The 15,042-nt window shown below is 46.0% G+C and overlaps 1 protein-coding gene across 1 annotated transcript in view; it reads left to right on the top strand.

Moving 5' to 3' along the window:
* LOC102976977 (sodium/glucose cotransporter 1-like) overlaps positions 1-15,042 on the top strand; it is a 63,607-nt gene that overhangs the window by 30,395 nt on the left and 18,170 nt on the right. The window contains 6 exon segments of the mRNA XM_028480522.1: positions 2,893-3,113; positions 8,425-8,560; positions 10,844-10,862; positions 10,864-10,949; positions 12,394-12,462; positions 13,478-13,481. Of these exon segments, the coding sequence (XP_028336323.1) occupies positions 2,893-3,113; positions 8,425-8,560; positions 10,844-10,862; positions 10,864-10,949; positions 12,394-12,462; positions 13,478-13,481 (535 nt within the window).

The raw sequence follows: 15,042 nt of genomic DNA, 5'->3' as shown, positions 1-15,042 counted from the left end.
TAGGCAAATTTCTATATCAGCAAGTAGAGATCTACTGCATCTTTTCTGCTTTTGTATTTGTAATAAACTTTTTATTGAAAAGTGCACAAATCAAAGTGGATTGCTAGATAAAGTATCACAAAGTGAACACACTCTGGTAGCCAGCACCCAGGTCAAGAAGTTGTCTTTTTTTTTTTTTTTTTTTTTGCGGTACGCAAGCCTCTCACTGCCGTGGCCTCTCCCGTTGCGGAGCACAGGCTCCGGACGCGCAGGCCCAGCGGCCACGGCCCACGGGCCCAGCTGCTCCGTGGCACGCAGGATCATCCCGGACCGGGGCACGAACCCGTGTCCCTTGCATCGGCAGGCGGACTCCCAACCACTGCACCACCAGGGAAGCCCAAGAAGTTGTCTTTTTGTTTCCTTCTTTTCCAAACTTTACACTTTCATTTCTTTTTCTTGCCTTATTACACTGGCCAGGACCTTTAGTACAGTATTGAAGACAAGGAGAGGCATCAGTCCTCCTTGTCTCATTCCCAATTTAGAGGGAAAGCTTTGAATATTTCACCATTAAATAAAATACTGTCAATTTTTTGTAGATATTTTTTGTCATACTAACAAATTTCCCTTCTATTCCTAGTTTGCTAAGATTGTTTATCATGAGCAGGTTTTGAGTTGTATCAAATGTTTTTCCACATCTACTGAGGTGATTATATTATTTTTCTCCTTTTTCTTTTAACACAGTTAATTACATTGACTTGGTTTTGAGTGTTAACCTTGCATTCCTGGATTTGTCAAGAGATACCTCAATTTCCTCTCCAAAGTGGCAATTTTATATTCTCAGAAATGTATGAGAATATGTGTTTCTTAACCTCCCAGCCAACACTTGATGTTTTTGTGTTTTTTTAATTTTTTAAAAAAAATTTATTTATTTATTTTTAGCTGCATTGGGTCTTCGTTGCTGTGTGTGGGCTTTCTCTCTAGTTGGCAGTGAGCGGGGGCTACTCTTCATTGTGGCGCGTGGGCTTCTCATTGCAGTGGCTCCTTTTGTTGCAGAGCACAGGCTCTAGGTGTGCAGGTTTCAGTAGTTGTGGCTCACAGGCTCTAGAGGACAGGCTCAGTAGTTGTGGTGCACGAGCTTAGTTGCTCCGCGGCATGTGGGATCTTCCCGGACCAGGGCTTGAACCCGTGTCCCCTGCATTGGCAGGTGGATTCTTAACCACTGTGCCACCAGGGAAGCCCAACACTTGATGTTTTAAGACTTTAAAAAAATATGCCCAGTAGGTGAAAGTGGAAAAAAAAGTATCTCATTTTTGTTTTAATTCGAAGTTTCCAGACACTGGTGAGGTTGAGCATCTTTTCATATACTTAGTGGACATTTGTATTTCCTCCTTTGTGGATTACATGTTCATATTCTCTACCACATTTCTTTCCAATAGTTTCCCTTGGCTATTGATGTGTGAGTCCTTCATACATGATGCAAATCTCTTCTTTTATTCTAACAAATTTTTAACTTGATTTCAGTCATATAAATTTAAAATTTTGAAGTCAAATTTGTCAACCTTCCTTCTCCTTTCTGTGTCTTGTTGAAGAATGTACTACTCCCTAACCCAAGTTCATAAAGATACTCTCCTGTTTTCTTCTAATAACTTTGTGGCTTTGTAGTTCACCTTTTTAAAATCCACATGGAATTCGTTTTCAGAAGTGCCATGAGGTGTCTTATTCATTTCATAGTCACTTGGTATCTTTTCATTGACTAGTCTTGACTCCATATGATTCTGAACCCATTTCAAAAATCAAGTCTATATCAAAGGAACATGGTTTAATATGCCAAAATAAAAGGTTTTTTAGTTAAGTAGGTGGAATTATGTGTTTTAGTGCCTTTTTAAAATATTTTTCGGGCTTCCCTGGTGGCGCAGTGGTTAAGAATCCACCTGCCAATGCAGGGGACATGGGTTCGAGCCCTGGGCCGGGAAGATCCCACATGCCACAGAGCAGCTAAGCACGTGTGCCAGAACTACTTAGCCTGCACTCTAGAGCCTGTGAGCTGCAACTACTGAAGCCTGTGCACCTAGAGCCTGTGCTCTGCAATAAGAGAAGCCACTGCAATGAGAAGCCCACGTGCAGCAACAAAGACCCAACTCAGCCAAAAATAAATAAATAAAATTTTCTTTAATGTTGAGATTTTACACCACTTAGGATATTGAGGGAGAAATGCTATAGGCTCTGAAGAAAATTCCAGATATGAAGTTTCATAAATGTTTTGCTGGAATTGCAGGAAAATGAATATTAATTTCTGATTTAGTCGAGATTCTTTGAATAACTTGAAATAGAACTTTAGTTCCAAACTAGTATAAGCAAATAAGTACTTCCTTGGCTCACCTAAGTGAAAATTCCAGGGCCGTCTTACTTTTGAGCATGGCTCGATCCAACCTTCTGCATGAGCTAGGTAGACAAAGGAGCTTTAAACTGCCATCCTAGCTTAGAACCCCAAAGCAAGGAAGCAGGCTTTTTTGGTGCCTTAAGCAGAAGACTCCTGGGACAAGCTCTGATTAGCCAGGCTTGGGTCCCAAGTCCGTTCCTGATACGTCAGCTGCCCAGGTGACGGGGAACATTGGCCAGGCCTGGGTCACATGCCAGATCGGAATTAGTGGTAGGTAGTTTGACGAGGCCCACCTAACTCATATGGGGGGGAATGCAGCTGGAAGAGGGGTTCTGTCCCCAGAAGCAGGAGGATGGGGTGCCAGGCATACGACCACCAGTGTCCACTGTACTCTTCTTTTTCTTTGGAGGAGATGGTGTCTTTTCTTAGGTAGATACAGTCTTGGCTATTTACCAGTCCATTGTGTCTCACTTTGCAATCTTGGTTCTTCAGGCGTGTGTTATTGTGCTGACCAACTGTATGGTGTTTTCAAGCCTTTAAGGAGGTGGGAGGATACCAGGAGCTACAGCATAAGTACATGGATGCTAAGCCCACCCTCATCCGTGAAGGAAACTGGACCGCCCAGCCAGAATGCTTCATTCCTCGTCTGGATTCTTTCCATATCTTCCGAGATCCCATCACTGGAGACATCCCCTGGCCTAGAGTCATCTTTGGCATCTCCACCCTCTCCTTGTACTACTGGTGCACCGACCAGGTAATCAGATGCGCTGTGCTGACGGGCCTGCCCTGGGGGCTGGGTGTTGGAGGTCTCTGCAGTCTCTGCAGCCACAGGCAGGCTTCCCTCCCAGCCTTGTGTAGTGCCCAAATGTAGTGCAGGACCACGTTCTGTCTGAAAGGGGTCTCTCGGGACTTCCCTGGCGGTCCAGTGGTTAAGACTTCACCTTCCAATGCAGGGGGTGCGGGTTTGATCCCTGGTCAGGGCGCTAAGATCCCACGTGCCTCGCGGCCGAAAAACCAAAACATAGAACAGAAGCAATATTGTAACAAGTTCAATAAAGACTTTAAAAATGGTGCACATCAAAAAAATCTTTAAAAAAATAAAAGGGGTTCCCCCTCCAGTCCTGTCTATAACAGAGCACTTTTCATTTTTTCCTCCCTCTCATTATCTACAAAGCACAATGTTTGCACATGAAAAATATATGTCAGTTCTCCCAAATTGAGTCTAGAAATTAAATACCACTAATCAGTATTTCAGTTGGATTTTTTAAAGACTCAAGCTTATTCTAAAAATTATATGGCTCTCTATCAATGGTTGTTAATGAAATAAACTGTGAAATATTTATACAGTAGAAAGCCAATATAGAAATAAAAAGGAAGTACAGATACACACCATAGCATGGATGAATCTTTAAAGCATGATACCAAATAAAAGAAGCTAAACACAGAAGACTAGGTGCTGTGTGATTACATTTATATAAAGCTTAACATAGGCAATGCTAAGTTATGTTGTTTAAGTATACACAATTACGTAGCAAAAAATTGTAAAGAAAAAGCAAGGAGGAAATAAAATAGTCATTAAAGCGATCATTTCTGAAGCAAGGGAGGGGGTTGAGGTTAAAAAGAGGCACATGTAATGGTGTTGTTCACAATCATTAAAAAGTGGAAACAACCCAAATATCCACCAACGAATGAATGAATAAACAAAATGTGTAACCGTGTGTTGGAATATTATTCAGCCATAAAAAGGAATGAAGTACAGATACATGCTACACCTTGGATGAATCTCGAAAACATTATGCTAAGTGAAAGAAGCCAGACACAAAAGGTCACCTATTGTATGATTCCTTTTATATGAAATATCCAGAACAGGCAAATCCATGGAGACAGAAATCCGATTAGTACTTCCCGGGGGAGGAGGGATGGAGAGTGGCTGCTTCATGGACCTGGGTGTTCTTCTGGATGATGAAGAAGCTGTGATGCTGGAGAGAGGTGGATGTGATGCAACACTGGGGATGCACCAAATGCTACAGAATTGTTCACTTTAAAATGGTTAATGTTATGTGAATTTCACCTCAATTGTTTAAAAGAGCCCTGGAGAGAGGCTTCTGGGGTACCTCAGTGTTGCTCCTCTTTTTTTTTTTTTTTTTATTAATTTTGTTCCACAACTATCAGTGAGTTTTTTCATACATTTCTAAATCAGTTAGATTCTTTGTTACATTCTGTATGCCAGCCTTTGAGTGTTGCACCTCTTGACTTGGTGTTTCCATGGTGTGCCCTGTAATGTGCTACAACCATGTTCATGTGTTATAGCACAATAAAAAGGGTTTAAACCTTTTGTGGAAGGAGAAGATGCCACAAATAGCTAACCCAAGTTTGAAAATGAAGAACAAAGGAGGAAAACTTGCCCGACCAGATATTTAAACTTTGACGAAGTGGCACTAATACAAGCAGTTTGAAATTCCCAGGCATAGACATACAGACTAACAGAACAGAATAAAGAGCTCAGAGACAGACTCATGTACTTAGAGGAATTTAATATGTGTTCAAGGAGGCTCCACAAAGCAACAGCGGAGATACATACTCTTCGATGTTGTTAAAAAAAAACAAAACCAAAATCCAGCTTACTATTTGGAATAACAAAGCTTCATCCCCACCTAACACTTACACAGAAGTGGACTTCAGATGAATTAAAGACTTAAATGTGGAAAGTAAACCTGTACTACAATAAGGCAAGGTAACGCTAGTGAATACTTTTGAGTTGGGGGGAGTGTAAATCATATCGGTTTGATCACATTACACATAAGGCCTTTTTAACAAAGATGCTCTAGACAAAGTTGATGGATGACGGGCTAGAGAAGAATATCAGAGTGTTTATAATGAACAGGAGACTAATAGCAAATCCACAAGAAAAAGGAGCTCCAATAGCCATGCGGGAAAAAGATAATGAGAGGCAATTTGTAGAAAAGGAAATGCAAACAAACGTAAATACTAACAAGCATATAACGCAGTGTTATCAGGGAAGTGCAATTTAAAACCACAATGAGACTGGCAAAAATTAGAAAGCTTGATGATGTCAAGTGTTGAGGAGGACACGGATGTTTAGGAATCCTCTTGCATTTCTGGTGAGAGTGCAAACGGGGCATGTGTTCTGGAGGGTGATCTGGCAATGCTGAATGAAGTCAAATATATTGTACTCTGTGACCAATTGGTGATGTTCCTCAGAAACTACCCAAAAATCCTCATCCAAGTTCATAAGGGACCATATGTGAGGCCTTGATCACAGTGTTGATTGTGCCAGGTACTGAGGTGGGTGGATGAGATGGGGGTGGGGTGGGAGTGGGGGATACCCCTGAGGGCTGCTGTGCAGCCGTGAGAAGCCATGGAGCCACCGTACAAGGAGTGGAACTGATGGAGCTTTAACGTGTGCTGAGCGGAGGTCCAGGAAACAAGATGAGGCCCAGAGCCCAGCACACGGGCGTGATCTGTAATGCAGCCACAGTGTTGTTATTTGTATTCTTCCCCTCTGCTTATTATGTGTCTAATTATGCTGCTTTGTGTCAATGACAAGAAAAGTCTTTCTGTAAAAATTAGAAAACAGGGTGGAATCAAACCATCACAACCAAGAAACCCTTCCATCAGAAATGATCCGTTAGATTTCAAACTCAAACTTCTGGAAATGAAAAATATTCTTATTGAAATGTAAAACTGAGTAACTGTTAGAATAACAGATTAAACATAGCTGAAGGAAAAAAGTAGTAACCTAGAAGAGAGAACTGAAGAAATTGCCCAGAAAGCACAAAAATGGAAAGTGTGAAAGAGAGACAAAGTGACATGGAAGACAGGATTAAAATACATCCTATTGGAGTTCCAGGAGAAAAGGGGAGAAGCAATATTTGAAGAGAAAGTGGCTGAGAATTTTTATAGCTGTTAAAAGAACAGGACTCATCAGATTCAGGAATCACAGTGAATCCCAAGCAAATCTACACAAAGTCACCTCCTGATGAAGTTTCAGACCATGAAAGACGAGGAGGAGACTGAAAGCCACCTGGGAGAAAAGATCCCTTGTAGAAGAAGACAGGTACACCCCCAACAGACTGCTCAGCAGCAGCAGTGTAACCCAAGGGAGAGGAGTAAACTTTTCAAAGTACTGAGGAAAATGTCCACTTTCAATTACGTGCCCAGCTAAGTATTACTCAGTAGCAAGGGCAAAATAAAGGCATAACCTTCCCTAGAGACTGAATGACATGCGTAAAGGAAAAGGAGGTCCTGGTGAGCAGGAGGGACAGTTAGAGAAGCCGGCCGGCACGTGCGCAGATCTGAAGCATTGGCTGAAAATCACCATAATTCTGCACACAGGAAGTAACACAGGACAGAGCTAAAATATCGGACCATAATTAGAGTTAAATCTGTCTGTGGACCTTAAATTCTTCAAAAGGGCACAGATACTGATTTACTTTAGACCTGAAGTTGCATCCATGTTAAATTTTTTTTTTTTTTTTTTTTTTTGGCGGTACGCGGGACCTCTCACTGTTGTGGCCTCTCCCGTTGCGGAGCACAGGCTCTGGACGCGCAGGCTCAGCGGCCATGGCTCACGGGCCTAGCTGCTCCGCGGCATGTGGGATCTTCCCGGACCGGTGCACGAACCCGTGTCTCCTGCATCGGCAGGCGGACTCCCAACCACTGCGCCACCAGGGAAGCCACCATGTTAAAATTTTAAGGGTAATTATTAAAAGCATAAAGTAGAATCTCTAACTTCCTAACTAGTAAAGAAAATGATTTAAGAAAAAAATTTAATTAAAAAAGAGACAAACTGACCAAAGGAAAATTGTTTTCCTTTGGCCCACTACCATTTTTAAACAAGAAATCGTCCCTTGCCCTGCTTTGTAACATATGACAACCTGTGAAAGTGCTTAGGGCTTTCTGTGTGGAATGATTTCATGCCCCGACAACTATCCTGTCCTCAGAATAAGAGTTGGCTTCTGCTCTGGCCCTGTTCCTTCATCCCCTCCCTTAGAGACCATCTCTTCTGTGTGCAGAGCTAAGCAAAGATGAGGAAGTGCAGCGTGGCTGCCCACCTGCTCAGCAGAGGCCCCCAGGCACCCCTAGAGGCTGTCAGCAGGATGCCCACAGGCCCACTGAGAAGCAGTGCCTGCTTACATGAGGCAGGACCACTTTGGGGTTCTTCCTCCTATTAATAAATAATGCATTTGGGAAAGAAAGAAAGCATTAAAGAAGAACATGAAAATCCTGCCTGTCAATCCTACTATCCCAGGATTAACCTCTATTGTCATGTTGGTTTATTCCTGTGGACTTTTTCTAGGCATAGAGTCGAGGTGTGTGTGCTATTGTATCCTGTGCCTTTTTGTTACTGTCACACTATGAGCATTTTTTCACATTATTTAAATATTCTTTGAGAACGTAATTTTAATGCATACAGAGTACTGCATTGTCTTGATGCACTGGACCATGTCTTTATGTTCTTTCCTAAGTGCTTCTCCATCTGCCCGCTGTACCATTCTGCTTGGGCTGAGTGCACACCGCCTCTTACAGCAGGAGCACCATGAAAGGGGGTGTGAAGCATCTCCCAGGAGACTTTGCACGTTAAGGTCTACACTGGTTCATTTCCACTTGGACAAGTGAAGCTGGTCCCAGTTCTAAACACTCATTTGTTACCGGGGACCAACCTGTGCTTGGATTGATGTCACGAGGGCAGAGACGGTCTGTGGCCTCTAGAAGGGAGTCTCGTCCTTGCCAGGGGACAGCTTGTAAGCACTGTGCTGCTGTGATTGGTGTGCAGTGCTAGCAATGAGGCCAAGGTCAGGCCACCATCCTCCCCTCTGGTAGCTGTGCACTGAGCAAAACGTGTGCATTGGTCACACGTGCCTCCTCTGGCCCTGCATGCCCGGAGACACCTGGGTGATTGGGGTGAGCAGTGGGCACCCCCCGCCGAGGGCACACCCTGCTGCTCCTGCAGGTCACAGTTGTCCTATCTGTGCCGAGGCAGCCCGGGCTTGATACCCTCTGAGAAAGCCCCGCTCCGCCCCCCACCTCTGTTTCCTCGGCAGATTTTTGTCCAGGGCTGCCTGGCAGGGAAGAACGTGTCTCATGTGAAAGGCGTTTGTGTCTTGTGTGGATACCTGAAGCTGCTGCCCATGTTCAGCATAGTGATGCCGGGGATGATCAGCCGCGTCCTGTACACAGGTAATTCTTACTCTGCTGTGTTCACACTGATCTCTTAGGCATCTACATCTAGGGAGCATGAGGTTATCAGGTCTCCTGCTGGGGAGACTGCTGGGGTTGAGGTGCCCCAGATTGCTTTCTTGGGAGCTCATGGATTTAGATTAGGGATGTGGCTGAGCAGAAGTCTGGCAGGGACCATGGATGTAGGTGGCAAGAGAGGAATTGCAGAGAGACAAGTTCAGGCGGGGATGAGCCAGCCAACGCTCCCTGCAGTGGCCGGTCTCTGCGTGGCATTGAGGCATGGTCCATGGGGGGGTCAGCTGTTCCCCCTGCACTGCAGGCACCGTCCTGCGGGCACTCCTGGGTGCCAGGCATAGTGCTCGGATGTGACCAATGCCGGCACTGCTCTCACAGCCCCAGGTGTGGCACGTCGATGGAACCCCCAAAGCGGGTCTAGCCCTGAGGCCCACGTTCTTTCTGTTAAGTGCTATGAGAACGTCCCTGCTGCACTTAATGAGCTGTCATAATTTCATGGATGTCCCTCATCCCCGTTTCAGCCTTGTTTTACTAGGTGTACTGCCTCTCGTTACCAGATTTGTTTATTCATTAAACCTTTATGGAGCACATACTCAGATGGTGCAGCCACATGGGCAAAGCAGGCGGCTTCCACGGAGTCTTCTGCCTCAGTGCTTGACAAGGCCAAGCAGAGAGTGAAGCACTTTTTATTGCGAAGCAACATGTGCAGTAGACGTCTCTAACCCTAATCCATCCTTCGGTCTGCCTCTTTTTTAGTCCTGATTCCTTTCCAGTTTCAACAGAGAGGAGCGCTCCGTTCCAACATCCCAGATTTGGTCTTTGGCTGTCAGGCAGCTCTTTCTGGGGTCTCTTAGGTGGTGCCTCCTCGTAGGTTAGAAAATAGGCCTCTGTGCTCGCTAGGACCCCAGAGTTGCCTGCGCTTGGCGGCCCTGCCTCCCCAGCCCCACTTCACCTCACAGCCCACCCCACCCACTGAGGAGGAAGGCTGGGCGAAACCACATGTCTCTTGGCCTCTAGAAGTGGCTGAGGGAGGAGCAAGAAGAGCGGGCCTCAGGAAGCACACGCTCCCAGCTTCTGACCACCAGGTGAATAGAGTTGGTGGGCTGCCCTTGGGAGAGCCGTCAGGGTGGGGAGGGGCACAGGACCACTTGTCCCCCATCCTCAGAAATGGCCAGACTCACAGACTGTTTATACACACTCATAGAGAGCGGTTTAGCACAAAAGCTCCGCACCTGCCCACATTCCTGGGAGAATATACCTTTCCAGTAACCCAAACGCTCCTGGTCCTAGATTCTGGGTCTCTCCCGTGGCCAGAGCCGGGGGCCAGACACCCGCAAGGTGTGATTCTGCCAGTCAGGTTTTCCTTGGGGGCCACTGTATTAGTTGGGGCTCTTGACTGAAAATGACGTGCACTTTTAGCTCCTCTTTCCTCCGAGCTGGTGTCCTCGCAGTCTGTCTGATGGCAGATGACCAGCAGCATCACCAGCATTCCACCCTCCAGCCCAACGACCCCCAGAAAGAGTGTTTCCTTTTCGCTCTCCCAGCAGAAATCCCAGGGGAGTCCCGTGAGCTCACTTGGGTGACAGGGACCAGTCATTGTGGCCAAGGGGAAGGTGTTTCCAGAATGGCCAGGTGGCCCCTGGGCCCCTCCCAAACCAGGCCGAAGGAGACTGAGGGCCTGGTCGCAGGGCAGGGGGAGGGAGAGCAGGCAGAGGGAAAGCTGCCCCCCTTAGTTTTCCCGATGTCCCTAGTGAAACCCCCTGCTCTCCACGTAAACCCAGGCCCTTCCTGCCTCTTCCTAGTCTACGTTGATTCGTTGTTTTGGTTTTTTTCTCAGATGGTAACTTTTTATCTGTTATTTAAGCTCTTGAAGGCCTATCACATTCCCTCCTTTACTTCCCTTTGTCCAAATTTCTCCCCAAGTACTCTGAAATAACACCCCTACGGGGCTAAGGGAGTAAGGTCATGAGTGGCCCACCCATCAGTGTGTGGATGAATCATCGTTTGCTTTCCTGACACCTGGCTGGGATCATTGAACGGCTTGTCGAGGTCACAGGACTTGCTTTGGGTCAAGCAGTGAACTGGCAGAAGCACCGACCCGCTGACTCCCGGGGCCTGACCCCCAGCTCCTGACGCACGTGTGGGGTCACAAATTGGAGACCAAAATCTGCCCTCCACACACGGTTCCTAATTTGCTTCCCTTTCCCTGAGCTCAGATTTTAGTGCTCAGGGGCCACATGCTGGTGTGACCCTTGTCTCTCTTTGCAGATAAAGTGGCGTGTGTTGTGTTCAGAGTGTGAAAAGTACTGTGGCGCCAGAACTGGGTGCAGCCCCCTCACCTATCCCGTGCTGGTGGTGGAGCTGCTGCCCAGTGGTAAGAAGTGGAGCTGCCGTCCAGGGCTGTGAGTGGACGGTCAGGAGTGAGGGCCCCGTTGGAAGCCTAGGCTGTGGGAGGGGGCCTCGGCGTCCCAGGAGCCTTGAGGCCTCCTCTTCCTTTCTCTCTCTCTCTCTCTCTCTCTCTCTCTCTCTCTCTTTCTTTCTCTTTCTCTTTCGGGCACGCGCTCAGGCCCAGCCTCTGCTCGCCCTTTGCATGGTCCCCTCCCTGCAGAACCCACGCCTCTGCTCCTTGCTGCCGCAGATGGGCGCTTGGCATTGTTCTAGTCTGTGGGGACAAAGAGGGGAGCAAGACCGCATCCTGCTTTCAAGGAGTTCAGTCCAGTGGGACAGGCAGGGTCATGGCTTTTGTCTCACCCACTTCCCCACATCCCAGGGAAACAGGCAAACAAACAGTACAGTCTTTTTAAATTCCGTATTAGCTCTGAGGATAAATAGGGTAGCAATGTTGAGACATTCCCATAAAATACAATGTAGATAGACCCCAACTGAGGGAAGCACCAACCATCCCACATTTCAGGAAGGGGGTCGCCCAGCACCTGGGGCTGCAGCCCAGGGCCGTGGGGCACTTGAAGCCAGGCCAATCCAAGAACTCTAGTCTTGGCCTGGCCTGAGTATCTGCTGAATACAGTGGGGCCTCCTGTGCGAGCCCTGTTACCCTCGGGGTCTCCCAACTACGCATGGGAATCTCTCAGCAAAGCCGTTGCCGCCCAGCGGCCTTGCAGGTCAGAAGCCTAGACTGTTACGTTTATAGGTAACACTTGTTGAGAGCTTGCTCTGTGTTGGACATTGTGTTAACCCATCTTCTTACTGTATCTTAATCTTAACAACAGTCTGTGCAGTAGGTACTTTTTTTTTTTTTTTTTTTTTTTTGCCGTATGCGGGCCTCTCACTGCTGTGGCCTCTCCCGTTGCAGAGCACAGGCTCCGGACGCGCAGGCTCAGCGGCCATGGCTCACGGGCCCAGCCGCTCTGCGGCATGTGGGATCTTCCCGGACCGGGGCACGAACCCGCGTCCCCTGCATCGGCAGGCGGACTCTCAACCACTGTGCCACCAGGGAAGCCCTGCAGTAGGTACTTTTATACCCACCTTACAGATGGGGACACTGAAGCACAAGGAGCCACATCATCTGTAAAAGGGGACAGCACAGGTGTCCTTCTCACAGGGCTGTAGGGAGATCGTCAGGCTGATGCCTGAAGAGGTGCTCCAGCCCAGAGTAAGCACTCCCATTATTATATGAAGACACAGCGGCCAGCTAGCAAGGCTCGTCACAGAGCAAGGGCATCTATAATGCACTGATCTATCTTAGATGGACTGCCACTCCGAACAAAATTTACTATGTGGGAATGTTCCTCAGGAGGCCTAAGGCGTCTCCTGGCACGGCCAGAGAGCTGGAGGCCCAGGAAGTGTTCCTTTTCTTCCAGGCGTTCCAGGCTTGATGGTGTCCGCACTCTGGGCCTCTCTCATGTCCTCCCTGACTTCTGTTTTCAGCGGTCCCAGATACGGCCGATGGCCACTGAAAAGGAATTCATGCTAACAGGAAGGTGAAGGATTCCTCTAATCGCATGAGTTACTGCCATCAATGAATCGATGCCCACAAATGTCATTATGTGAAAAATGTAGGCTCTAATGCTGCATATAGAGTTATCTTGTTTATATACAGCATGGTGGTGTTTTGTTTGTTGCAGTTTTGCAGTGAAGATGTATTGCTTTTATTTTATTTATTTATTTTTTTAATAAATTTATTTATTTTTGGCTGCGTTGGGTCTTCGTTGCTGCGCATGGGCTTTCTCTAGTTGTGGCGAGCAGGGGCTACTCTTCATTGCGGTGCGCAGGCTTCTCATTGTGGTGGCTTCTCTTGTTGTGGAGCACAGACTCTAGGCGAGCAGGCTCAGTAGTTGTGGCTCACGGGTTCTAGAGCGCAGGCTCAGTAGTTGTGGCACGTGGGCTTAGTTGCTGCACGGAATGTGGGATCTTCCTGGACCAGGGTTTGAACCCATGTCGCCTTCACTGGCAGGCAAATTCTTAACCACTGTGCCACCAGGGAAGTCCTGTATTGCTTTTATAATCACAAAGAAAATTGTTTCCATTTGGGAAAAAATTAAGTAATAATCACAATGATAATGGATACATATTAATGTACCCCCCCAAACTAGTCCTTGTGAGGAAGTGTATCTACATTATCTCGTTTTCTCTTTCAGTCCTCATGACAACCTTTAAAGGTAAATTTTAGTTCTTATTCTCACTGTACAAATGGGGGGAGTGGCTCAGAGAAGGGAGTTGGTCTACCTGAGGTCACATGGAAAGCAGATCTCATCCATCTCAGGGCCATGCCATTAACCAGGAGGCCTCACATGCTAGGCATAAGGCAGGGGGTATGAATGTGTAAACACGTGGGCCTCATCGTCATTCTGTAGGGTTTCACACTGGCTGTCCGTGGACCACTTCCAGCCCACACACTTTGAACTTGGCCTACGTTACGCCTCAAATGCCTCCTTCATCCCGTAGCAAGGTACATACTGCTCACTGTCTTATCTGTCTAACCCCTGCAAATTGAGTTTGCTGTTACATTTTGATTAGCATTCCATTGTTTAAAAAACACTTTTCTGAGAAACTTTAAGAAACAGGTACCAGTTCTATTTTTATTTAAATTTTTATAGAACATAGGGGAAAAAGAGGAAGACTTAAATTCATTTCATAAAGCTCAAGATATTGATGCCAAAACTGAACAAATACAGCACAGGAAAAAATTAAAACTAAAGACTCATCTCAGTTTTAAATACCAATGCAAAACTTGTAAATAAAATATTAGACACAAATCCAACAATATACTAAAAAAATGTTAAAAGAATGACCTCTCATTACCAACTGTGATTGTTTTCCAGAAATACAAGGATGGTTCAATATTAGGAAATGTAGTAACATTACTCACCATATTACTAGATCAAAGACAAAAATCATATATATCTATTCAGATGATGAAAAGGTATTTGGTAAAATCTGTACCTTTCAACATGACAAAACATATCTATATCACCCTAAAAGCCAAGTCATGCCTAATGGAACTAGAAAGGAACAAGGCAAGAATGTCCCCCCTTACTGCTATATTTATACTAATATATGTGTAAAATAAAATGTATATATAAGTAGACCTAAATAGATAATTTCTCCAAAGAAGATATACAGATTGCCAACAAACACATGGAAGGATGCTCAACATCACTAATCGTTAGAGAAATGCAAATCAAAACCACAATGAGGGGCTTCCCTGGTGGTGCAGTGGTTGAGAATCTGCCTGCCAATACAGGGGACATGGGTTCGAGCCCTGGTCTGGGAAGATCCCACATGCCACGGAGCAACTGGGCCCGTGAGCCACAGCTACTGAGCCTGCGCATCTGGAGCCTGTGCTCTGCAACAAGAGAGGCCGCGACAGTGAGAGGCCCGCGCACCGCAGTGAAGAGTGGCCCCCGCTCGCTGCAACTAGAGAAAGCCCTCGCACAGAAATGACCCAACACAGTCAAAATAAATAAATAAATAAATTTATTTTTTTTAAAAAGACAAACCACAATGAGGTATCACCTCACACGGGTGAGAATGGCCATCATCAAAAAATCTACAAACAATAAATGCTGGAGAGGGTGTGGAGAAAAGGGAACCCTCTTGCACTGTTGGTGGGAATGTAAATTAATACAGCCACTATGGAGAACAGTATGGAGGTCCTTAAAAAACTAAAAATAGAACTACCGTATGCCCTAGCAATCCCACTGCTGGGCACATACCCTGAGAAAACTATAATTCAAAAAGGGAAGTGTACCACAATGTTCATTGCAGCACTATTTAAATAGCCAGGGCATGGAAGCACCCTAAGTGTACATGAACAGATGAATGGATGAAGAAGATGTGGCACATATATATACAATGGAATATTACTCAGCCATAAAAAGAAACAAAACTGAGTTATTTGTAGTGAGGTGGATGGACCTAGAGTCTGTCATACAGAGTGAAGTAAGTCAGAAAGAAAAAAACAAATACCGTATGCTAACGCATATATATGGAATCTTAAAAAAAAATGG

This window comes from Physeter macrocephalus, chromosome 19, assembly GCF_002837175.3.
Source record: "Physeter macrocephalus isolate SW-GA chromosome 19, ASM283717v5, whole genome shotgun sequence".
NCBI classification, from domain to species: Eukaryota; Metazoa; Chordata; class Mammalia; order Artiodactyla; family Physeteridae; genus Physeter; species Physeter macrocephalus.
The sequence above is the reverse complement of the archived record's forward strand: the minus strand, read 5'-3'. Positions and strand labels throughout refer to the sequence as shown.